The sequence below is a fragment of the Triturus cristatus genome, chromosome 4_1 (assembly GCF_964204655.1).
Source record: "Triturus cristatus chromosome 4_1, aTriCri1.1, whole genome shotgun sequence".
Lineage (NCBI taxonomy): Eukaryota > Metazoa > Chordata > Amphibia > Caudata > Salamandridae > Triturus > Triturus cristatus.
Window position 1 is genome coordinate 301,529,916 of NC_140585.1, and position 25,388 is coordinate 301,555,303.

General features: G+C 45.3%; 1 protein-coding gene across 4 annotated transcripts in view; it reads right to left on the reverse strand.

Moving 5' to 3' along the window:
- LOC146854818 (adenosine deaminase 2-like) overlaps positions 1-25,388 on the reverse strand; it is a 516,331-nt gene that overhangs the window by 231,329 nt on the left and 259,614 nt on the right. For all 4 annotated transcript variants that reach the window (XM_085652178.1, XM_085652180.1, XM_085652181.1 and 1 more), the window contains 3 exons: positions 21,472-21,682; positions 5,536-5,663; positions 2,413-2,503 (listed from right to left, as the gene is read on the reverse strand). In XM_085652178.1, coding sequence (XP_085508304.1) covers positions 2,413-2,503; positions 5,536-5,663; positions 21,472-21,682 — 430 coding nt within the window. The remainder of the gene's footprint in view (positions 1-2,412; positions 2,504-5,535; positions 5,664-21,471; positions 21,683-25,388) is intronic.

Below are 25,388 nucleotides of genomic sequence, written 5' to 3' on the forward strand. Positions count from 1 at the left end.
CTGAATGCCGTGCTGATTCCCGATTATCTGGCTGGCGTTACCTGCTAATCCTGAGAGACTTTTCTTGAGACTTTGCACATCATCGGATGGTGATGCTGCTCTTGCTATTACCTAACGGCCGCGGGGTTAGCTTTTCAGACTAATTGCACGCTGTACATTAGTATTTCCGTTAAGTAAGTCAACTGTGTTTGCTGATGTTTTCTCTCTCTCACTCCTCTATATCTGATGGTCTGATGCCTTCATAAATGAGCTGTTATGATTATTGTAAATCTAATCTGCATCTTTGTGAACCAAATAATGACATTCTAATTTGTATTTGTGTTTGACTATTCATTTCATGAGATAATAAGAAAACAATCTAAATAGAAGAGAATAGTGTTTGTCTTTAATCCTGAGTTTCAAGTTATTTGGACATGTTTATAATGACTAAAGTTTAGCGTATTTCTCAATTGTAGGTCCTCGTGGAGAAATAGCATTCTGTCTTTCATTATTTAGAGTCCCTTTTAGCTCTACCAAAGATTCATCGGAGGACCTTTGATATTGCTAACTGTGTAATAGTGACTTATGGGCCCGTCATTAGAGTTACGTTTCGAATAGTTATTTTGTGATTGGTGTGGATAAGTGAGATGACAAAAATCCCCCAATGCTTCTGCTGCATCAATATTGAGTGCCGAGACCGTTGGGATTCGAAGAACAAATGCCTTGAGGCATCTGTCCATTGTCCATTTCGGGCAATGATCCTATGTATTCTACAAATATTATAGCGGACAAAACATATTCAGTGACAAGCCTCCAGGTATGCGCTGTGGAATTAGTTTTGCATGACTAATGTAGAAGAGATGCTGTCTGTGCAGGAGCCTATTCTTTGGAGCCATTTCTCGCTGGATTGAAAAGTATGCTATCCTTTTTTCTCACCAGAACTGTGGCCAGAGACCATACCTCTAACAACCCTGCACTTTCTTTTTTTGTAATATAGCATCATAAAGTATCACAGGGGTAGAAGAGGTAAGCCAAAGGTACTAAGGTAGAATGTAGGGGGGGCTATGGAAAAACTGTGTGGAAATAAGCAGGCAACAAGAAATAACAATGACATTTTTGTCGAAACCACCGTGACTGTGTCAGACACTGCTTCTATTCTGCTGTAAAGCTAATCTGAAGCATCACAGAAGAGGATATACAATTTGAGAACCTTTCAATCACTGCCCTACAGCATCTCCATCACAGTATGTGTTCTTTGCCAAATTTCATCAAAGTGTTGCAGATATGTGTAGAGGCTTTAATTAGAGACTTTGGCTGTTTCTCACTAAATAGAATTAGCGAGATGTATCAGGCATTGTACTGCATTGAAGTAAGCTGAAGTAAACAAGCCTTTAAAATGTAGACCAATACCTTGAGGAAGAACAGAATTCCATACTGTGATACAGCTCACAAAATGTAGTCGATGGCGCAAAAACAAAGGTTGAAACTATTTTCAGGTGACAAGTATAATTACATTTCAGACAAAGGAGGACAAAAGAGGTGGCAACTCTAGAGAGTACGTTTCTATCTACACCAAGATATCTCAAGGATCACTTGAACACATAGAATATACTACAGAGAAGAATATAGGCCAGGGAAACAGAATTCATGGTCAGTCAGGGTTGAGAGATCAGAAGCATGGGAGTGAGATGCACGGTGTTGAACAAAACATGGATGTCATTGTTGATCAGTGGAGATGGACAATTTGTTGTTCTGGGTGATTTGGGTCGTTCATGGATGATCTTCCTGTAATGAGATGGCTTCTGCTGACAACTTTGCATGTGGATAGTGATGGAGATGCCTTCATGTCCTGAGTATGCACTGATGGGGCAATAAGGGGGAATGACTAGAGCAGAGTCATGGTGCAGAAGAATCTGGGCGCAGCTAGTCGTTGAATAATTGAGTGGTGATCCTCCAACATTTAGTGTACAGAGCAATTGATTGACCGAGGGAGCATTAGAAATGGACTAGTGGGGTAAGATCAGCAACGTGCTTATGGTCAGCCATCTTGGTGAGCATACACGGAGGTGAGCGAGTAGCAAGCAAGTTGAAGAGAACCTGGGCTACGAAGTTTGGAAATCTGGGTAGAAAGAGGCTTTCAATGCAGTCCAGTTTAATTAGGACCAAGGTGATGATTAGATTTGTAGCAGAGTGGAATGAGAGGTGAACAGTACTTGCAAATCTTGAAGAGGTGGGATCAGGCAGCCTTAGCAGTGGCAGTGACAAATTCGGAGCGGCACAGATGGCAATCAAAGTAGACTGTGGTTTCTGGTGCAGGGTGACTGGATAATACGATACCGGGGCACTGGATAGAGGTGATGGGAGTGAGGAAGCTTTACTAGAGGCTACGCTGAGGAAAGCAGGTTAAAATAAATCAAAGTTCTTAATAGTTACCATGTCAAAGCCAGCCAGGGTCTCTGGAAACTGGGCTTTTAGTTGGATGGCAGCCTGGATTGCATCTTTAGCAGTGGTCTCATTACAGCCCCTTGAGAAAAAAAAATGTGCAAAGATAATTGATAAACACGGGTGCTATTTTGAAATTAATACATTCCTTGTTTCGAAAGTAGTTACCCATAACTGCGGAGAAGAAATGGGGAGGAGCTGAATGATGTCTGTAGCCTCAATGTGAAACAGGGCACCTCTCCACACTGCAACAGAATATCTTTACCAAATCTCTGCAAGGTTAAGACATAGGATCCCAACATCTGGTATAAAGAGGTGCCCATCATCAATACAGTCTCTGGGATCTGTAATGTGGGTCTACTACTTACAGAGCAGAAACAAACCCAGCTTTCCCTGACTCAGGAGTGAGGTATATCCAGTCACTCTTAACCAGCTCAGTTTATAGTTCTCTACTAAGGAATATTCAAGATCTATCCTACATAGCCTTATGAACAGGGAAGCTTCTCTGCTTCTGCCATCCAACATGGGAACAGTTCAAAACAGCTTGCCTCAAAAATGAATCCTACTGAAACGGACTCATTTGGAGGTTAAAAATAGTGAGCGATGTTAACAGCAAAAGAATAAAAACGTGCATACATAATGGTCTTGCCCTAGACTGAAATCGTTCTGGAAGGTAATTCTAAGTCATGTAAATAGGGTAGTGGAATACCAAATACGACCAGGCCCTAGAACTACTGGTCTTAGGAGCTAATTTCTTTTATCTAAACAGACCACAGATTGATTACCAATATGCTATAGGATGCAAAACAGCTAATAGCACAACAATTGAAGTCCACAGCTGCTTCAACAATACAAGAATTGGAAATTCAATGGAAAAATGGACATCGGAGCTAAACATAAAGGGTTGTACATATAATAGCGCTTGGCAACCTCTGGAAGATTATCTGGCGGTGCCAAGTTGCCCAAAATCATTGGGATCACTCCGACTTACTGGTTAGTCTGTGGACTATTTTTTGATGGTGAATTAAAATTAAGTAGTAAAAGATGATGTGGTAGAGGGTATAAATGAAGTCTGTCTGTGTAATATGTTAATAGCCTAAATCCACCCTGGAGAATATCTGAGATGGTGAGGGGATAATATAGGTTTATGAGGTTATGGAGATGAAGTGTATTATTGTCATTTTGATAATATGGCTTCAGCCTAATCTACCTGTAACCAAAATGTTGTCAGAGAAAATAAAAATAATATAACAAATCCCTTTCTAAGCCACCAAATAATCAGAAACCAATTGAGTGGCAAAACAAATTAATAGAAATATATAATTTGTTCATAAATAATAGAAAACAAACCATAGAATAATGTAAAAAATATTCATATTCATTTTTTATTTAAAAAAAGTAAACATTTTGTGGACTTCACAGCAAATTCCTGGTTTAGTAACATAATTCTAATATTCAAGAGGAAGTAAGAGGTTAAAAGTAGAGGAAAGCACTGTAGGGAATTGGTTAGGAAGAGAAATGAGGGCATGGAAAGTGACATACACCAAAATAAAGTGGTAAAAACGAGTAGCATTGGGGAAGAGGGAAAACAATTTAAAATTGACAAAAAGGTGAAGCACAATAGAAGAGGAAGCTGAAGCCCCCGGCATTTAATACCCCAACAGTAATTTAAAATGTCCTCCATGTCATCCTATGACATTGAGAAAAGGGATAGCCTTATGGGGAAAAGAATCTGTGCAAACCTTGAGGAAAAACCAACGAGGGTACACATTTTCTAGGTTAATTACACCTTGTTACACCTAATTTGCACTTTAAATAATACACATAAAGGACAATTTCGAAAAAGAAATTCTATGAATTGATTTTCATAACCCGATATGCTTTCTCTGAATTTTTATGTATTTGTGTTTTGTGAAGACACATACAACCACGTGAAACAGACCAGTCTCAAAAACGTTTTACTCAAAAAGGATAATTTTGAAACTTCTGGTGTATGGTACAGGGAGTGAAAAAGTGAATAACAGGAGGGATTTTGAGTGGTGGTCCCCTAGCGGGACACTTCTTCGTCAATAATAGAAATGATTTATCAACTACCCTTAAGGAGACACTTGTTCACCATTAATACAACTACTGATCTATTAATTTAGGGCATGTAGAAGTAGGAAAGGAAAAGAGAAATGGAAGTTATAGGACTGGTGCTACCATAACTATCACCCATTTATATTCATTAGCTCTTGAACTTTTTTGTCCAATAATATTTTGAATATTTTAAATGTATTAATTCACTAACAACTGCATATTTACCTTTTTTGCTATTCTGAATGCGTACTTTGTCTGAAACAAAACGACCATTATGTTGTTTTGTGTGTGAACCTTGTGCTGTAGACTCGGCTCCTAAAACTTATCCCCAACTCCAGTCCTTATCTTGCACCCAGGACAAAGTTGCTCTGCTACGAAACTTCCAAGTACCTACACTAGCAACCCCTTACCTATAAATTGCACATGGATAGGTAAGAATATAAATCCAAATATTGCCTGCCTCCTTTCATGGCTCGGATATCATAGAGGCACTGTCCAGTCTTTCTCCTTCCAGGATGGTACAAAGTTTCAACCTTGGAGCTCATTTTGTCACCCTTGAAAGGGCGCTGGGCAAGTCTCTGTGGGCTTTGAAGGATTAAATGTTTTACCTGCATATTTCCTACACATGTGTGTAGTGCTTGATTTGTAAAATATGAGTGCTGGTAGCCAAAGCTTTTCTCAGAAGCACACATCGGGCAATATTAAATGTCAGGGTGGTCTTGAAACCACGTCATGTCTCTTTAATACACTTCGAGACACTCCCTGTCCATTTATCTCAGTCTTGCATGTTACTACTTTCTCCCTTTCAGTTTTTCTGTCTTTCTCTTTGTTTTTTCTCTATTGTATGTGTTCTCCTCTTTTGCTCTCAGTAAATGTCCGATGAGGAAAAATAAGTGCTGGTCCCCAAAAATGACTGCTGGTGGGCTCCACCGACTCAAATTAAGCACTGCAAATACATAAATCCATTTAGCCAACTTAAATGTTGGGATAGAAACGCAAAACAAAAACTGCTTGTGTTGCTACTGGGCTTCCTACCTGTGCACTGTGTAAATAATTTTGACTCCCACGAAGTCGGGGTGCTCACTGACAAACTGCTCGGCCACATCTTGGTACGCTTGAAGGGCCCATGCCCTGTCATGCACTGTCCCGTCCAGTTCGTAGACCTGCAATATTAACAGCAAATTAGGTGGGATAAACTTAGCCTGCAAGACATTTTATTTAAATATGAATTCTCCTTGTTTATATGATTTGGTCTGTATTGTGCAGATTCTCAGTATGTCTTCTGGTGAAGGAGCAAATCTCCAAGAGTCCAGCGAGTAGGTACCAAGATAGTAGAAAGGTGTCACATTTCTCAAAATTATTTTTTCCATACTATCCTCAAGGCAGAGGAAATTCTGCTGGGGATTCTCCACCGTGGTGACTCCTCCAACAGAGGATTTAACACTTCCTCTAAAAATCACAGGATTTTCCATTACCACTCAATTCTAAATCAGGCCCTGAATTTTATCACTGTATGTCTTCACATGGAAACCAGGGAAAGGAACACATAAGTAACTTCATGAAGGGCGCACATGAGTAACATGAGAAATGGTACATTTAAGTATCATGAGGAAATTATCACATAAAAGGTGGTAATTAAATTATAGCGTCTTTCAACTGGAGGTCACAACTGTAACAGATTTTAAATATTCATGGGAAATGCCTGGGGACAGACAAAGGAGATTCCTCAAATCCTGCTCCACAGGTTAATAGAGGTAGCACATGCCGGGCTGTCAGCAATTAACTGCTTAGTTCCTTCTTATTATCAAGCACACACAGTGTTTCAAGACCCCTTGCCATCCTGGTCAGGAACTCCAGATTGGGGTGTCCCTCTAGGCTAATCCTTTTTCTTTATTTGGCTAATGTGTGTATAGCACATCTGTTCCAGCTGTTTGCGGACTCAGAAGTTAAAGTACAACCATATGCAAACGACACACAAGAGTATTTTCGGTTTACCAACAATTGTAAAACAATTCAGTCTCTACAAGCACTTCTATTTAAGGACTACATATTGGAAGCACCACTTGCCAAAATTATGTTTATTGCCATCTTTGAGGAATACTCGGCTAGGATCCAACTCCCCAAGTCACAAAACAGTACCCTATGCACCTGCTCAGGTTTAAGTTCAGACCTAGGAGTGGTAGGACATTTTCAACGGCAGGTCCTGTTTTATGAAATGTTCTTCCGCTGCAACTCAAAGAGTATCACCGTCCTTTGCCAGCTTCAAAGCAGCTTTTAAACCCGGTCTCATTTAGAATCCACATCAAAACCAATAGACTTTTATCAAGAAAAAGAATACCGTAGACATGCCGACATTCATTCAGTCATTTCAATCAATATTATTTGACAAAGACAGAGACTAAGTAGAATATTCCTGCTATGTGAATAATACTATACCCTCAACTTTCCGTAATATCTTGTACAGAGACTAGAGAGATCAGACTGCGACAGAACTCCACGAAGTAAACCTCAACTGCTCCTTAAAACCTTTTGTTTCAAGAAAAGATCCACTATCCAGAAATACCCTTAATATATAGAATGCTCTGCCGCATAAGACTTCTACCTTCCTTGTCCCTCTTTAAAAAGATGCTAAAGGATAACTTACTACAGCATGGCTAATTGTGCATGTTCTATGCTTTACCTCATATTTTCCACACCTCAATGGCAAGAATATAGCTCCATCCCTTGTAAATTCTATTCACTTACGAATTATGATGTGTTTCAACTGCTCGCAACTAATTTATGGTTCACTATAATCATAATCTTGGCTACTTGTTGAATGCATATCTAAATCAGCCACTTTTCATATCCTGTTGTAGTTCATTAAAGCCAACTTTATTCCTGCTAGTATCATTGATATATTTATATTGTTGAAGCCGAACAGCACCTTAAAGCACATTGACACTTTTCCTGGTTTGTAGCACTAGATCAAGAACTAGAAATAGATAAATTGAACCAACAGTGTTGTAGAATGCAGTGAAATGGGCTGATCAGGCAGACCAGACAGTCTTTATCTGACATCAATATGTGGTTAGCTACAAGGAAGTTAGAAAGTATTACACTTGCATTTTTTCCTTTAATGTAACAAAGCCCAGAGAAAGTGCATTTTTACACCTGCATGCCATAAGTTACTCACTGTATGGGAATACATTATACATTTATTAAATATATTCTGTGCTTCTTAGAACTACTGAAAGGCGGTCCTTTGGAAGGATTTCCTTCCATCATTTCAACCTTACTTCTACACAAGGACTCTGCTACATTAAATCACAAACAGCTTCTGCGAACATAACCAACAGAGTAGTGAGTTCCATCTCTAGGAATATTCAAGTGCTTCATCTTCCTGTTCACAAATACAAACTAACTGCTGGTCTGGGTCAACTTCATTAAGGGTATTTAGTTGCTATTTGTATGTGTCTCATCTATCCCCTTCATTTTCAAATACTCAATTTAGGTCTACGTAACTTTATCAAGTGTATAAAAGATTTCTATTGAAGACCACAAAATGTATTGGTGAGAAACCAGAATTTCAAGACAAATAGCCAGCTATGTGCCAATAACGTTGAGGTGAAGTCACTCGGTCACGACTGTCGAGACTGGTGTAGGCAGGCAGGGTTTCGCACCAAAAGTCCACAGCAGTCTTCAGTTCTCGTTGCCTCGCGGCTATTCTTTGTCCCCTACTGGATCTGTCTAATCTGAATTCCTTGCATCAAGGGTGACTTCTAAAAACTCAATTCAGGAGCGTTAAGGGGAGTGACAGGTAGTAGTAGCCCAATGGGTTACTTACCACTAGGGTAAAAATAAAACAAATATCTGCAGTTGAGTAAAATTAAAAAACAAACAAAATACAACTTCACTGGAAGGGAAGTAAGGAAACTCAAACAAGTTATAACCATAAAACGACACAGTTCCTTTTTACAACTTTAACTTCTCAGATTTTTTTTCACTTCCCTTTAAGTGAAATTGTTAAAAGTTGTTAAAAAGAACCCTATTGAGTTGAACGAAAACTAGCCAAAAGGAAGACTAGATATTAAAGGGCAAAATGCTCTCTGTGAACAGAAAAAGATACTCACCAGAAAGCACTGACAAAAAAGCCCCATAAAACGTTAGCAAACATCTAGGCATCATCTTGCAACAGCAAATACAAAATGGAATCTAAAACAGCAACCACTCTCCTGCTGGGCTAATGCCTGTTTCTTCCGTGGCCCTGTGATGCGTTAGTATGTGGGAGAAATCTGCCATTTTCCTTCCACAAGACACCCCACAGGGTGAGGTCAGTTAAGGGAGATGTAAGCTAACAGCCAGAGCTGCCAACTTTGGAACTGAAGCACCAGCTTTGTGACCCAGCTTCGGCTCAACATCCTGTGATTCTGGGCAAATTACTTTATCACCTTATGCCAAAAAAGAAAAAATCTGACTTTATGTAATGTAATCTGGTGATCATGTAAAGCACTTCAATGTCCTTAAGCAGAGTATATGCTATATAAAGCTATAAAAAAAAAAATAAAGCCTGGTTTCATCACGCTGCTGCTGCAGAGACCTGGAAAAGGCTACTTGATCGAACGCAGCTTTGGTTTTACTGGCAGCTCAACTTAACGCACAGACACTACAGGCTCCAAAATGGACCCAAAAAGTATTCTCACGACCACTGTGGTGAGTGACGCTACGGCTAAACGGCTACCTGCATGATTGTATCGAGCTGGTGCGTGAGCTGACGGGTGGAGTAGGAGGCCCGCTAGGGAGACCCACGCATACATGCTGATATCGCCTCCGGCAGGCTGACCTGGCACTGCGGGAGACCGTGAGCTTGCCGCCATAGTGCCCAACGCTGCGTCCAAGGCAGGACCTCGACGAAGCCAGCGCACCGTCGCTGCTCACCCGAGGCAATCAACCGGGGGGCCGAGCTGAACAACTGCTAACACTGTCAAGTAATACCCATCCGCAGGTGGCTGTGCGCGCTGCGCCGGGGGGGCCTCGGCATATTGTGGAGCACCTGAAGTATCCCAAGGCTTTAGCCAGATGGCTGACTAACTATTGTGCCCTCAAGATGGCAGCCTCCTAAGCTAGACTTGTGGTGGCAATCACGCGCTGGGCTGAAGAGGTGAGCAAACTGATCCTCCTGTGTCACGAGCCTGGGAATCTTGGACATTAAGCGTGTCAAGCCAGATTGGAGGGCAGAAATTGCAGAGAGAAGCCGCTCATTAGAATTGCACCCCACATAGCGCCACTAACACCAACCGGGCCGCACAGGCAAAGATAGAGGACAGGCAGCAGGTCACAAAGGTACGCAGACATCGGAATCGTGGACCTCGCAGGCCATACCCGTGTGGGTGCCCGCAGCGGAATCAGGAGACGTGTTGGAGGGCTGGGCGAGATCCCCCCAACCAAATCAATCAAATCCACTAGCAATGGGGAAAGCAGATGCCAAACAAACCCGTCTGACATTCGATAAAAAGGCGAGCAAGCAGTCAGAGGTAGAACACACTGACCCAGAGGGGGCATGAGACGCAGCTATGGGCACCTCTCCAGAGGACGACATACGTGCAATGTTCAAAGACGTGAAGACAAGCTTCCAAGTCATAGACTCAAAAATAGATACCCTAGCGGCCCGCATGGATAGAATTACCAAACACGTCGAAAAATCGACTTGATGCACTTGAAACTAGGGTATCGGATGCCAAGGACATGCAGACAGAAGCACGAGAAAAACTCCTACAAATGGACTCCGTGCTAAACCTCATCAAGGCCAAAAACGAGGATTTGGAGGCCAGGTCGCGGCGTAACAACGTGCGCATTACCGGCATACCTGAATCCACAGACATCCAAAACATGGAACGGTACATAGAAGCCATGATGAAAGAACTATTTGGAGACGAACTTTGGGCCGTGTTTCTTATTGAACGTGCGCAACCGCTCTTGGCCCAAGACCGCCACCGGGGGCACAGCCGCGCCCTATCCTCGCTTCGGTTTTAAACTACAGAGATCGAGATGCGATCCTAAGGCTTGCCAGGGAGCGGGGAACCATACAGTACCAAGGGAACACCATATCCCTATACCCTGACTTTACACTAGTCCAGGCGGCCCGCAGAGAGTTTCCCCCGGCCAAGAGCTGCAACAGTCAGGAACAAAGTATGCATTGATTTACTCTGCCAAGCTAAAAGTACACGGAAATGGCAAACCCAAAAGCAGCACTGACCTTTGCAAAGCGAGTAGCTAAAGCACACCAGTCACAGAAACCACCTGGAACTGCATCACGGGAGGGTCACCTGAGCTACAATGACTGAGTCCTGGATGCAGGAACTGAGCCTGCTGGATCGAGCAGGTAAGTCCACCACTGCAACGCAGACACTGAACATACCACCGGTCATTTTGTGCTAACTGGGGGGATAATAGGGCCCCACAGTGACACTATAGACTATTTCACGAACATGGGAGGGAGAGGGAGAGCGCAGCCCACTGGGATATGAACCATGCTACTTAATGTTACCAGATCAGTGATGTCCCTTAGCAGGCAAGGTCACCCTGCAGTATGAGGTAGGGGAGTTCGCCGGCGACCCCACATTCCCCCGGGTATAATTCCCAACTACCCTAGGTGACTAGGTGCACAACAGTTCAGGGGGATGTATGCACAACCTGATTGGGGGGTTGGTTTTGGAGGAGGGTAAGGTGGGGTTGTTAATTGTTATAGTTTACTGCAGCTAACTGCAAGACTGTGGCTGAAGTCACATCATAGGTTACAAACTGATCTGATGCCATACCAAAGGGCCATTGCTGCTTGCACGTGGTCTACGCCCCTGGACACAACACACCACACGGATGACAAATTACGAGACACAGGGAACAGCCTCGCACCGCTGTCGCACCTTAGTCATATTACCCAAAAATGACTTCACTGAAATGATTTACTTGGAATGTGCTTGGGCTAAACGATTATAGAAAAAAGAGACTGATACACTCTGATCTTATCAAGCATGGTGCAGACATTTGCCTTCTGCAAGAAACGCATCTGGACAGACACATCGAGACCTAATCTGAAATCCAATCGCATTGGAGAGGCGATCACATCCAGTTACTCAAACTACTCCAGCGGGGTGGCAATCCAGATATGGAAAGGCCTTCCATGGAAAACACACCACACAGTAATTGACACGGAGGGGCGCTACATACTGCTGCAGGGTGAATTATACCACCAGCCGGTCATAATTGCAAATACAAATGGCCCCAACACAGACAGCCCCGAATTCTTTCACCAGGTAAGGCACGGGATTCAGTCCCTGGGAAATGCAGCGGTATTATGGGGGTGCTGGGGTGACTTCAATGTTGTATTGTCAAAGCAAGAAGACAGAGTGGGAACTTCCTGCACACAGCACCCTCAGGCGGCAGCCGCACTCAGGCACATAATAGAAGACTACCGGCTAATAGACTTGTGGTGCACACTACACCCCAACGTCTGGGAGGGCACCTGCATCACTCAGCAACATAGCGCATGGTCCAGACTGGACTTCTGGTTAACATCTAAAGATCTAAATTCGTGGGTTACGGATGTCTCACACCTCCCGAGGACACTATCGGATCATGCTCCCTTACTATTGCCGCTCCGCGTCCCAAAACCATACATCCAGCCATTCACCTGGCGTTTCCCACCCAAAGCACTATTCAATTCGGTGTTTCGGTAAGAACTGCACAACAAAATACCAGAATATTTTTAACTAAATGAGGGCACAATGGACTGAACTGTTTGGGAGGCCTTCAAAGTGGTCATACGAGGGACATGCATAGCTTTACAGTCTGGGGTACTCAAAGATATACGATCTACATTGACAAAAATAAAAAATGAAATCCGTGATTTAGAAAGCCAATATTTTCGGACCCAATCACCCACGTTATTGGCTCGTACACGAGTCAACCTAACCGAATTTCAGGTAGAGACAGAAAAGGAGACTAAAGACTTGCACAAATTTGCATAGGGAGATAGGCCGGGGAAGGTCACCCAGCGGCTCGGCATACATCGCTGAACTGCACAATCCCGATGCACCACCATCCCGTTCGCCATCGGAAGTCCTGCAAACCATGACAAAATTCTACGCACAATTATACACCACCCAAACAGACCCAACCGAATCTGACATAACAGACTATCTAGACTCGTTGCAGCTTGTCGGCCCCACAGAAGGGGGTAAGGCCTGAGACCGTCTTCTAATGAGGCTGTAAACACAAGAGAGGTTTAGGGTGTCTGTTTATTTTGTTAATCACAAGGCTCGGTCCAGTCAATAAACAAAAAACCAAAAAAACAACAAGAGTCCGGTTTCAGGAAGTTCTCCTCGCTTTCACCGGGCCCAAGAAGGGTGGGGTCATCTGGAATTCTTGATCGTAGTCACAGGCAGGAGGTCAGGGCATCAGAAGGAAGAAAAACGCAAAAACAGAAAGGAGACCGAAGGTCAGTGACTGCCGTCTGTCACTTATAACAACAGGGTGAGGAGAGTGAGGGATTCACCGGTTCCGCTGGAAGAAGTGGAACCCAAAGAAAAGAAAGCAGTGTCCTCCCACGAGACTATCCGTGCCCTCCCCGTGATATAGTCAGACCCAGGAGATGCTGACGTACCTGAGCCAGCCTCCCTCCTCCTGGAGTGTGGCGGGTCGTAGCGCGGTGTCGGACTTCCCCGACGAACTCTCCAGGCTCCGGTTCCCGTTGGACGGCTTCAAGATCAGGGTTAGGTGTCCTCTCTTCACTCCCTTTCTTCCATGGCATCTTCTTGTCTCCGGGCGCGTATCTCTCCTCCTCTGCAGGCGACGCGCAGGTTTTGACCGCTTCCGCCTTCAACGTGTTGGGATGCCGTGATAGGATTCCTGGGGCTGACGTCACTCCGCTGAGTTCCTCCTCCTGCTGCCAGCGAGGGGAATTAAAGGGACCGAAGGCGTCCCGTACCTGTGCCAGTAGGAGAGTATCATGGGTAAGAGTCTGTGAGTCTTGTTCCCCGGGTCCCTCCCGACATACCCCTTCCCCAGGATTTTCCCGATCGGGGGAAAGAGGAAAATGGGATAAGAAGTCAGCGTTACCCTGCTCGGAGCCCTTACGGTGACAGATCTCAAATTGGAATGGCTGCAGAGACAAAAACCACCGGAGGACCCGGTCGTTACACCCTTTGTTCCGCTGTAACCAAGTCAATGGGGCATGGTCGGTATATAAGACAAAGGGCCTCCCTTCTAGGTAGTATCTCAGCTTCTCAATTCCCCACTTAACTGCCAAGCACTCCTTCCCGATGGTTGGATAAACACGTTCCCTAGGAAAGAGCTTGCGGATGATGTACAGGATAGGTCTTTCAAAGCCTTCACTATCAAGTTGAGACAAAACAGCACCTATACCCACCCCGGAGGCATCTGTTTGGAGAATAAAGGGTTTACGGAAATCAGGTGTTCGCAAAACAGGGGAGGTGGTCAGGGCTGTCTTGCGACGAGAGAATGCTGTCTGTTCAGGGGTCGAGGGTGACCGGATCTGTGAGGACGTGGCCGACTTCTTCAGAAGGTCAGTGAGTGGAGCCGCAATGTCTGCGAACTGGGGAATGAAGCACCTATAAAACCCTACTAAACCCAAAGAGGCCCGGAGATCACGTTTGGTGATAGGGAACGGGGTCTCTTGGATGGCTTTGACTTTTTCCGTCTGGGGTTCTATTAAGCCCTTCCCCAATACATACCCCAGGTACTTCACTTTTTGAAAGGCAAAACGGGACTTCTTTGCATTGATATGCAACCCAGCATCCCTTAATTCTGTGAATATGGCCTCTAGATGTCTCATGTGGTCGTCCCAGGTCTTGCTATACACCACTATGTTGTCTAGGTAGGCCGACGAGTAACCTAGATGTCGGGCTAGGAGAGTATTCATTAACCTCTGGAAACTGGCAGGTGCACCGTGTAACCCAAACGGTAGGACAGTGGAGTGGAAATGACAGTCAGGTGTGGAGAAAGCGTTTTTCTCCTGGTCCTTGGGATCCAGGGGAATCTGCCAATAGCCCTTGGTGATGTCGATGGTAGAGATGTACCGTGCCTCACCAAGACGTTCTATCAGTTCATCACTGCCCTGAAGTCGATACAGAACCGGAGGCTACCATCTGGCTTTGGTACCAATACGATCGGTGAGCATCAGTTACTACGAGACGGGACAATTATCCCAGTCTCCAGCATTTGTTTTACTTCTTTCTGAAGAGCTAGACGTCGGGCCTCTGGGATCCGGTTGAGTCTCTGTTTTACCGTGACGCCCTCTTGGGTGGAGATCGAGTGCATCGCCAGATGCATTCTTCCGGGTTGGTCAGAGAACACGTCCCAATAGGATTTGAGTAGGGTGTATATCTTCTCTTTCTGGTCTGGGGCCAGTTCGTCATTGATTAGGGTGGACGCCACCGTGTCTGGACGGGTATCTATGATGGAGATTGGGTGGGGCTTCGTCGGGGGAGGGCCTAGCCATTTCTTTAGCAGATTTATGTGGTACATCTGTGTTTTAGATGCGGTGTGCTGTAGTACGTGGGAGGTTTTCCCTACTCTTTGCCTCACGGGAAAGGGGCCATGCCACTCCTTTTTTAATTTGTGAGTGGACGAAGTAAGTAGTATCAAGGCCCAGTCTCCAGGTTTTAGCTCTCTTAGGCGTTTGCCTTTATCATAAGCCTGTTTTTGTTTCCGTTGGGTGGTCTCTAGGGATTCGTGGGCTAGGGTTCTCAGTTTGTGAAGCCGGACCTTAACTTTGTTGGCGTACTCTAGTAACGTCTGGGCTTCCTGAGCGCTGTCTTTTTCTCAGCTCTCTTTCGTGATTTCCAGGAGTGTGCAGGGTCTCCTACCAAAGAGTAGCTCGAACAGGGACACCCCTAAGCTCTTCTGGACCTGGCTTCTGATAACAAACAGCGCCAAAGGAAGGGCTGATCCCAGTTCTTTCCATCACCTACAATGAGCTTCTTGAGGGTCAGCTTAAGGTTTCCATTGTACCGTTCCACCAGGCCGTCTGTCTGGGGATGGTACACAGAGGTCTTTATGTGTCGAATGTTTAGCTGTTTGCACACCTGTTTCATCAATTTTGAGACAAAGGGAGTTCCCTGATCTGTTAATATGACTCGTGGAAACCCCATCCGGGAGAACACCTCTATAAGTCTCTGGGCTATGGTGGTGGTATTAGCTGAGTGCAGAGGGAGGGCTTCCGGATATCTGGTTGCGTAATCAACAAGGACGAGAAAATATTGGTAACCCCGGGTGGACTTGGGGAGGGGTCCTATCAGGTCCATACCCACGCGATCAAAAGGCTTACCTATTATGGGGAGAGGGATAAGGGGGCCTGTAGTGGGATATAGGGGTTCTTCTTTTGACAAATCGTACACTCCTGGCAGTACTTCCGTACCTGAGCATGGATCCCTGGCCAAAAGAAACTGCGGAGAATGGTTTGTGACTTTTTTCAGCTCCACAATGCCCTGCTAGGAGGTGCGTGTGTGCAAAGAATAGGATTTGGTCTCTAAAAGGAGTGGGGACCAATAATTGGGGCTCTTCTCCTTCCTTGCCCACCCGATACAGAAGACCGTTCATCTCAATGAAACAAGGGTAAACCCTTTTGGGAGACAACTGGGTATTCTTAGCTTCTTGCCAAGCATGGCTGAGGGTACTGTCATTTAACTGAGCGGTCCTAAAGTGGGTATCTATGGCCCAGGGTTCTGACGTCAAAAGAGAGTTCTGAAGCCTAGTTTTGGCTGGGACGTTTTTTAGATTCTTGTACAACATCCTGGAAAACCAATGGTTGTCTATGCCTAGGATAAGAGACTCGGGGAGGTGTGGTAGGGCCCCGACGTAGGCCGTGAGGGTTGCCCCCTGTTTATTCTGAAGCCGTACTCTGGCTAAGGGGTAGTCCTTAACATCACAGTGCACACACCTGATGCTGACAAACTTCCCTGGTATGAAAGAGGAAGGAGGAACAAGCTCAGACCGTATAACTGAGTGCCTACAACCAGAGTCCAAAAGAGCAGTTATGGGAGAGTCGTTCAAACTTAAGACTCGCGTAATACACCGACCCTGTCTCCTGTGCATACATTATAGACTGGGGCAAGTAGCTGACATCCATAGTGTCTTCTTCTGCTTTTTCTCTTCTCTTCCTACAGAACTTGGCTATGTGGCCCCAGTCTCCACACTCAAAACACTGAGGGCCACTAGAGGGGACATCATCTGACCGTCCTGAGCGTGGTTTTGACGATTCCAAGAATGGCCTGGTTGTTTTCCTGTCGGTCTTTCCCATTTGGGATGGTTTGGGGTTTCTTTCAGATTCTTTCAGCGGCGCCCTATTCTGAGCTCTAGCATAAGACGTGGCCATTTCAACTGCGTGTTCCAGAGTAAGGACTGCATGCTGGCGTAACCCCCTCTGGGTCCCTTAGGGTAGCGCCTCCAAATACTGCTCTAGATACATTTTTCCATTATCTGTTCCCGAGAGGAGTCCAAGGGCTTTAAACATCGGTCTGCATCATCCTTTATTTTATAAAAGAGGGTCTCTGGTGTATCCCCTGGTGCGCCCCTTTCTTGCCTAAAACTAAGACGGTGGGCTTCATCATCGACCCCCAGCCTATCGAGGATAAACTTTTCCACATGCCCGGAGGCGGTGGTACCATCCCGATTAGCTATTTGGTATGCCGCCTGGGCTTCCCCGGTGAGGAGGGGAGCCAGGTAAAAGGGCCATCGGTCTGCAGGGCAGGCACTGGCCCTTGCAGCCCGTTCAAAACATTTTAACAAAAGAAACAGGGTCATCTCTAGGGACGTATTTCTGTAAGGGGATCACTGTTCCGGGCAGAGCAGGGGCCCTCCCGTGTCCCAAGACCTGCAGGAGTTGTGTCTGGCCTTCCGCTAGTTTCGAGACATTCTCTGCTTGTGTTTGGATGGCCGAGGAAAACACGGCACGTTCCATCTCAGCTTGGTTCGCATTTATTTCCACGGCCGATTCTAGCTAGCTCTAGGCCTCTCTCATTTGGGCTACGACTTGTTCCATCTTGGTTCAGATGGATACTGCCCACATTCTCCTCCACTTTGTCGGCCCCACAGGAGAGGGTAAGGCGTGAGACCGTCTTCTAATGAGGCTGTAAACACGAGATGTTCAGGGTGCCTGTTTATTTTGTTAATCACAAGGCTCGGTCCAGTCAAACAAAAAAACAACAAGAGTCCGGTTTCTGGAAGTTCTCCTCGCTTTCACCGGGCCCAGGAAGGTTGGGGTTGTCTAGAATTCTTGATCGTCATCCCAGGCAGGAGGTCAGGGCATCAGGACATCAGAAGGAAGAAAACCGCAAACACAGAAAGGAGACCATAGGTCAGTGACTGCCGTCTGTTACTTATAACAACAGGGTGAGGCGAGTGAGGGATTCACCGGCTCTACTGGAAGAAGTGGAACCCAAAGAAAAAAAAGCAGTGTCCTCCCACGAGACTATCCGTGCCCTCCCCGTGATATAGTCAGACCCAGAAGACGCTGACGTACCTGAGCCAGCCACCCTCCTCCTGGAGTGTGGCGGGTTGTAGCGCGGTGTCGGACTTCCCCAACAAACTCTCCAGGCTTTGGTTCCCTTTGGACGGCTTCAAGATCTGGGTTAGGTATCCTCTCTTCACTCCCTTTCTTCCACTGCGTCTTCTCTTCTCCGGGTGCGTCTCTCTCCTCTGCAGGCGACGCGCAGGTCTTGACCGCTTCCGCCTTCAACGTGTTGAGATGCCTTGATAGGCTTCCTGGGGCTGACGTCACTCCGCTGAGTTCCTCCTCCTGCTGCCAGATAGGGGAATTAAAGGGACCGAAGGCGTCCCGTACCTGTGCCAGTAGGAGAGTATCATGGGTAAGAGAGAGTCTGTGAGTCTTGTTCCCTGGGTCCTTCCCCACAGAGCTAATATGGCTAGGCAGGGCGCACCGGGAGTACTTGGACGTCCCATTCACAACAAGGGATTAACAGCCTACTGGCAGATAAGGCCACAGGTGCAGATGGTCTTACTGACAAATTCTATAAGGAGAATGAGGCCCAAAACACCGGCATATTGCTGCAATCTATGCGCAAAGCAACCCTAATAACATTATTAAAGCCAGATAAAGATCCCACGAAGTGTGACTCATACCGCCCACTTTCGCTAATAAATCTGGATGCGGAAATATTTGCCAAACTACTAGCAAATAGGCTACAACCATTGCTCCCACTAATAGCGCGACCGGACCAATCGGGCTTTATTTCGGGCCGCTCCACAGCCCAAAACTTGCGCACACTTTTTTTTTTAAATCAACAGAGTTTTATATAGCGCGAACTTGACCCGAATCGGGTATCAGAGCGCTATACATAGCACCAGTTGCATTACATGAGGACACAATCATGTTTTGTTAGGCACAGGGAGATTAAGTGATTTGCCCAGACTTACAGGATGTTTAGCGTCGTTGCCGAGACTCGAACCCAGTTCCCCTGATTCGAGGTCGACCGCCCTAGCCGTTAGGCCAACTCCTCTCCCCTTTGCACTCCTCCATTACCTGGTTCCTCACATGTCAGCCATAGCCGCACTGCTAGACGCCACAAAGGTGTTTGATTCTCTAGAATGGAAATTCCTTTTCACACTATTAACTCGGCTGGGTCTCAGCCCCACCTACATTCAGCAAATCAAACTACTGTACACTCTGCCAACTGCCAGAGTCAGAGTGAACGGGCTCATATCAGAACCAATATGAATAACACGGGGCACCCATCAGTTCTGCCCACTCTCCCCCTGCTATTTGCGATAGCCACAGAGCGATGAGCAGCAAGGCTCAGACAACACCACACAAATCGCAGAATTGGATTTACCTCCAGAGGTCTGATCGTGTCAATGACGACATGACTATATATCTCGTACAGCCCGAGGTGAACTTCGCACCCATGACCAGGGAACTGGTGTGATATGGGGCTCTCACTGGTGATTCAGATAAACTAGGCCAAATCCACAATACTTCCCTTAACGGACGGCACTTCCCCATTTGGGTCTGAATTCCCCATAATGCGGGCGGACGGACCAACAAGGTACTTAGGGATCTGGATCAGCAGAGATGTGCAGGAAATATGGTCGGCGAACTATGGTAAGGTAATGGACTGGATAGCAGACAGAATACGCAGATGGAAAAACGTACTTCTCTCCCTGGCAGGTCGTATCGCAATCACTAAAATGATCATCCTTCCCAAATTGCTATATCTGTGTGTAAATATACCAATGCCTCTAACGGTACATTTTTTCAAATGTCTTCGGTCAAGCATAATTGAACTTGTATGGGCCAGGAAACAGCCCAAGATATCTAGAATATCCTTACATTACCATTCACGCAGGGTGGATTCGGCGCTCCGGACTTTGAGCTATACGCATATTGCGCCCAAGCGCCATTCCTACACTTCTGGCAGCACCCAACGCCATTCCAACGGCATGTAGCCATTGAACTGGACAAAGTTGCCCCCCTGCCCCTACACACAGCCCTATACCAACCTTTTAAAGGCCGAATCGTAAAACAGATATGACCGAAACTCTGAGATGGGCCTGGAAGGGATTAGCTAAAAGAGAAAACCAAGCGGTGCTGTAAGCCGTAAGCACCACCTATGCCCATAGCAAGGAATCCATTAATCCTGCCACTGCTGGACAACGCTGCTAAACCTAGAGTGCACACATATAAAATCACCATCGGGTAGAATCTGTTCCCTGAAGGCAAGTTTCTCACATTACAGCAACTGTGCAGCTCATCACAATGCTCAGTGCTAGATAGGCTCTTATACTACCAAATTAGAGCGGCGTGCAAGGCCAGATACAGCACGTTTCCTGAGGCCCCCTGGCGCTGCCAACATTGGAACACATCATCACAGTCATATCTGCCCCAAAACTGGTCACACGTTTATATACCACTATTTTAAGAGAGTCCCCGATCACTGTTCCACAGTCACGTACGGCTTGGGAGGCGGACACGGGTACTGACATAACTGACCAGCAGTGCCTATTCTGCTGTAACCAACTGGAACAATTATCTCCAAACTACCGCTCAAGGCTCATTCACTTCAAATATTTGTATCCCATAAATCGCACTCCAAAACAGCTGCATAGCATGGGATTACACCCCGACACATGCTGTTGGAGATGCGGATTTCCCCAGGCAACCTTTATACACCTCGCTTGGGAGTGTCGGCCAATTGCTGCCTTCTGGCTGGCTACACTGGCCCATATGGAGAGCATGACAGAACAAACATTATCGAAAACTCCATTGGTGGCCTTGTTTGGTTATGTACACAGTACCCCAAAGACAGTGAGAAAACTAACGGCACTGCTGCTGGCCAAGAGATAGGTGACAATACACTGGAAAAAGATAACGCCCCCGGCGTGGGTGCTGGACATCGCATACTGTAACGACCAACTGTCACACTATTGGGAGCTGATGCCGACCCGCTCCCGCCCTAAGGATATATGGGATCCATTTGTCAATTGCCTCAAAACTGTAGGGGAAGATGCTTGTTAGGCCTGATGGTCATGGTGTGGCTATATTCCATGTGATATCATAGTGACTAACATAAAACAAGTCGGTGAGAGTGGACCACGGGGCAGCAACAGACATGTCCAATTGATGCGCCACACGAGTGGCTACACCAACCCAGTGGGCGATATCATAAAGTGGACTATGTTTGTGACAATGTAAACATGTAACTTATAATTTGTCGATGACACAAAACCAAAAAGGCGGTATTTCACTTAATTGTATCCCTTTGTTTTGTTCCCTTTTCCCCTTTCTTATTTCGCTGATTTCTTGTGTATTGCAACATTTTATAAAAAGAATTAAAAAAAACAAAAAACACAAATAAATGTTAAATATCCACTGATACAAGGCAAAACAACTAGGAAGATTTCTTAAATGGGCAGAAACCGACAGCAAACCGATACGCACATGGAAAATGAATATACCTGTGGCAGTAATGCCCGCAGTTCGATGTACTGGATATTGTCCTCATAAAGCTCCTTTAAACCTTCATAAAAGTACTTCTTGAAGACCGGCGCATAGGAGACAAGGCTGATTGTAGCAATGAAGGCGCCCTCAAACCTTCTCCAGACGGAGCTCTGGGTTGGATAGGCCTGCTCGGGATTCTCAGTCACCAGGGACATGTTTCTCACCAAACTGATGAAAAACAACAGGATGAGAGCTGTCAGCAGGAGAATGAGATAGACTGTACATAGACAACAGCAACAACAATTTCTAAAAGTACTTCTTCTGAAATGGATTGCAGATAGGGAAAGGTTCAGCTTTCTGCTTCTATTCCTATTTTGGTCATCTCTACAGTACACAAGCAATGTTTTACTGTGTGCTCTGTGGCACTCATGTGCTTGTCGTTTTAGCCATATTATTACTACCCTGACATAAGAAGTTATCAATTTGGGATGCACAGGATTCAGAGAAGTAAAGACATACCCCAGTATGTTTCATTTATCACTAGGAGGGGGTCCACCCCTGTCCCCATGTGGTCTACATTACTTGCGATCATACGCCTAACACCAAGCTTAACGTTTTCTGCAGCTGGTGACATGGGATGGCCAACGGCCTCAACTATTCCAAAACGTTATCACATTATCAACCCAGGAAGGCTCTCCCAAAATTACTTTTCCACAAAAAGAGATCCTAAAATCGTTTCAACTCCTTTTTCCGTGTTCTTGCTGCATTCTACCATGGCTTATTCAGTGGCATGTAGAGTTTTAGAAAGACTACAAACAAACTACTGGCAAAATCAAATGAAAGTGGGTGCATCCAGAGAGAATTTTCTACAAATAAGTATACCATGAATTTTCAAAAGCTTTCTTTGCATTTCATGGATCTAAATGGTAGTATCTTATAAGTTTTAGATATTGTTAAAATAGAACAGGAATGCAGGCTACCAAGAACTAGATCTATCAACCAGCAATTTCGCTGCATCTTCCAAACCCATCGAATCTGCCTCAAACACCTTATCCATCTGTAATTAGGAATGCTATCCTTTAACAGAACAGAGGGCATACAATGGGTTTTACAGCATGTAGGAAGCTGGTTCCTCATATACTGGACCAAAACGAGCTATACTGTGTAAAGAGTCCAGGCAGCCCTTATTGGTTTACAGAGGCAAACATTATAACACTAAATAAATGCTCTCTACTATGGTAGTGTGGGCGAGCAGTTTCGGCTCATCAGAGGGTAGTGCTAAGCATTTGTTGTACTCACATAGGCATTAAATGAGACACATACTCTAGAATAAATCCCTTGACCAATTTAGACAACTAAGACCTATTGTTATATACATTTTGATACCAAGAACTTAGTTATCAACTAAGTATTTTTTTAAATACTGATTACAGTTAAGTAAAATGTTCACTTCAATGCGTCTTTACGTAGCAATGCTTCCCTATGAGGGAAAAGGCATATGTTGCATAGTTATTTATGGACGGTTTCTGGGGGTCTCCTTTGGGATTTGGGGATGTAGGGGGCCAAGGTCCAAAGTACCACCAGCAGTTACTTGTTAATATTAATGTTATTTGTAAAGCGAACTGTTACCCTAGGGAGTCCTGGCGCTGAAATCGGATGTCCTACAGAGGCCTAAGCGTGGGGCAAAGTAGGTTTTTAAATAGACTGGAAAAGCCAAGTCTTCAGGGCCTTCCTGAAATCCAGATGATTTGTTATACATCTCAGAGGAAACGGTAAATCATTTCATGCCTTAGCAGCTCCCACCAACAAAACGTCTACCTCCCCAGTTGGATTTTTTAACCAGGGGCACTGATACCCGTTTTGCTTCAGAAGAGCGCAAGGTTCTCCTAGGAACATACCACTGGAAATTCAATCTAAGATGACGGGGTCAATATCCTTGGAGGGATTTGTGGACCACACACAGGGCCTTGAAACATACACGTTTTTTCACGGGCAGCCAGTGGAGCTTTTTAATCTCAGCTGAGATTGAGGCATGTTTGGGTGTGCTGGTAAGCAATCTGGCTGCCGCGTTCTTCAGTAGCTGAAGTCTTTTCATAAGCCCTTCCTGGATATTAAAGTATAGGCTGTTGCAATAATCCAGTTTGGACATAACTAAAGCAGTAATGACTGTTTTTTGGCATTCTTTGGGAAGGAGCGGCAAAATGTTTTTGCAGGATCTCAGTGTATAAGATGTTGCCGATGCCACTGCATTGACCTGATCCTTAAGACTGGGTTTATTGTCAATGTAGACTCCTAAGTTCTTAACTTTCCTTATTGGTGTTGGGAGGGGGACAATTGTATCCGGCCACCATACCGGTGACCAAAGTCGGATTGTTGCCAAACAAAACCACCTCCGTCTTACTAGAATTAAGCTGGAGGCAGTTTTGGGTCATCCAGCCACCTACAGCTATCATGCAATCCTGGAAGCTAGTTGCCGTTTCTTGCATCCTATCAGGTAGCAGTGACACTACAATTTGGGTGTCATCTGCGTAAGAGGTTAAATTAAAACCAAAGGATTCGATCAGGGGCGCCAGTTGGGAAACATACACATTAAAAAGAGTCGGACTAATGGAAGATCCCTGTGGAACTCCGCACGGTAACGTGAAAGGTTTTGCTGTGAACTCCCAGAGGTACACAGTCTGAACTCTGTTGGAAAGGAAGGATCTGAGCAGCTTCCAGGCAGTCCCCTTCACTCCGATCTCCAGCAGCCTATCCATCAGTACTCCGTGATGGACAGTATTTAAGGCTGCTGAGAGGTCATGCATGATCATTGCTGCTCTTCCCTGATCCAATATAATCATAATTTCTTCCGTGGATTTGAGGTGAGCGGACTCAGTACTGTGTCCACCCCGAAATCCATATTTAGTCCGATCTAATATCTGGGAGTCTTCCAGAAATGTACTGAGTTGTTTATTCATTGTTTTTTCTTTATTTTCGCCGGTAGTGGAAGTCTCAAGATAGGTCTGAAATTGTTGGAGTCCTTGGGATCTAGATTAGGTTTCTTCAGAAGGGGTATTATAGATGCTCTTTTCCATATTTTGGGGAAATAACCTTCCTCAAACATAGCATTAATAATGGATGTTAGAGTAAGAGCAGCTTGACCCACTGCTAGTTTAAGAATAGACAAAGGGCATGGATCATATGGTGAACCCGATTTTGCCATCAAATCATTTTTGAAGTATCCATGATCTTCACTGGGACAAATTTATCAAATTGAGCGAGGACACTAGGTGTCGGCTTAGAGTCTGCTTCCACTTTTGGCCTATTCTTTGTCTTGGGACCTGTAAGCGTCGAGAAGATAGCGTCAACTTTGTTGAAAAAGAATTCTGCTATTGTATCACACAGTTCTTGGCTTGCAACAATAGGGGGAGCAGCTGGATGTGCTAAAGCGGAGACAGTTTTAAATAGTTCCTTAGTCGTATTCTTAGCTAGGTTAATATTGAGTGCAAAGAACTCTTCCTTTGTTTTAGCCAACAGCTGTTTGTACTGTGCTAAAATGTGTTTGCATTAAATTTTATCTGTCTCATATTCTCTCCTCCATGCTCTTTCGATGGTCTTACAGGCCAATTTTTTTTTTTTGTTACCTGCCCTGGTGAGTCCGGGTGCTGAATTGCTGGTTTGGTTGGTTGCTTTGAATGCTACGTTGGTGGAAAGAAGGGAGCCACCTAGAAAAAGGCTGAAGAGGGGACTTGCGGGGAAATCCAGGAGCTTCAAACTGGGGGGGCATGGGTCACAAGGGGACACCGCCGGTTTGTCGGTAACCAGACTACGGCGCTAGGGTGCAGAGTAGAAAGGTCAGCTAGGCTCTGTGCATCCTAGGGCCTTGCGGTCGTCGGTTTCGCTGGTTGAGGGTGCGAAAACCAGGACTGCTGGGCCACTCTGGTAGTGGGTTTCT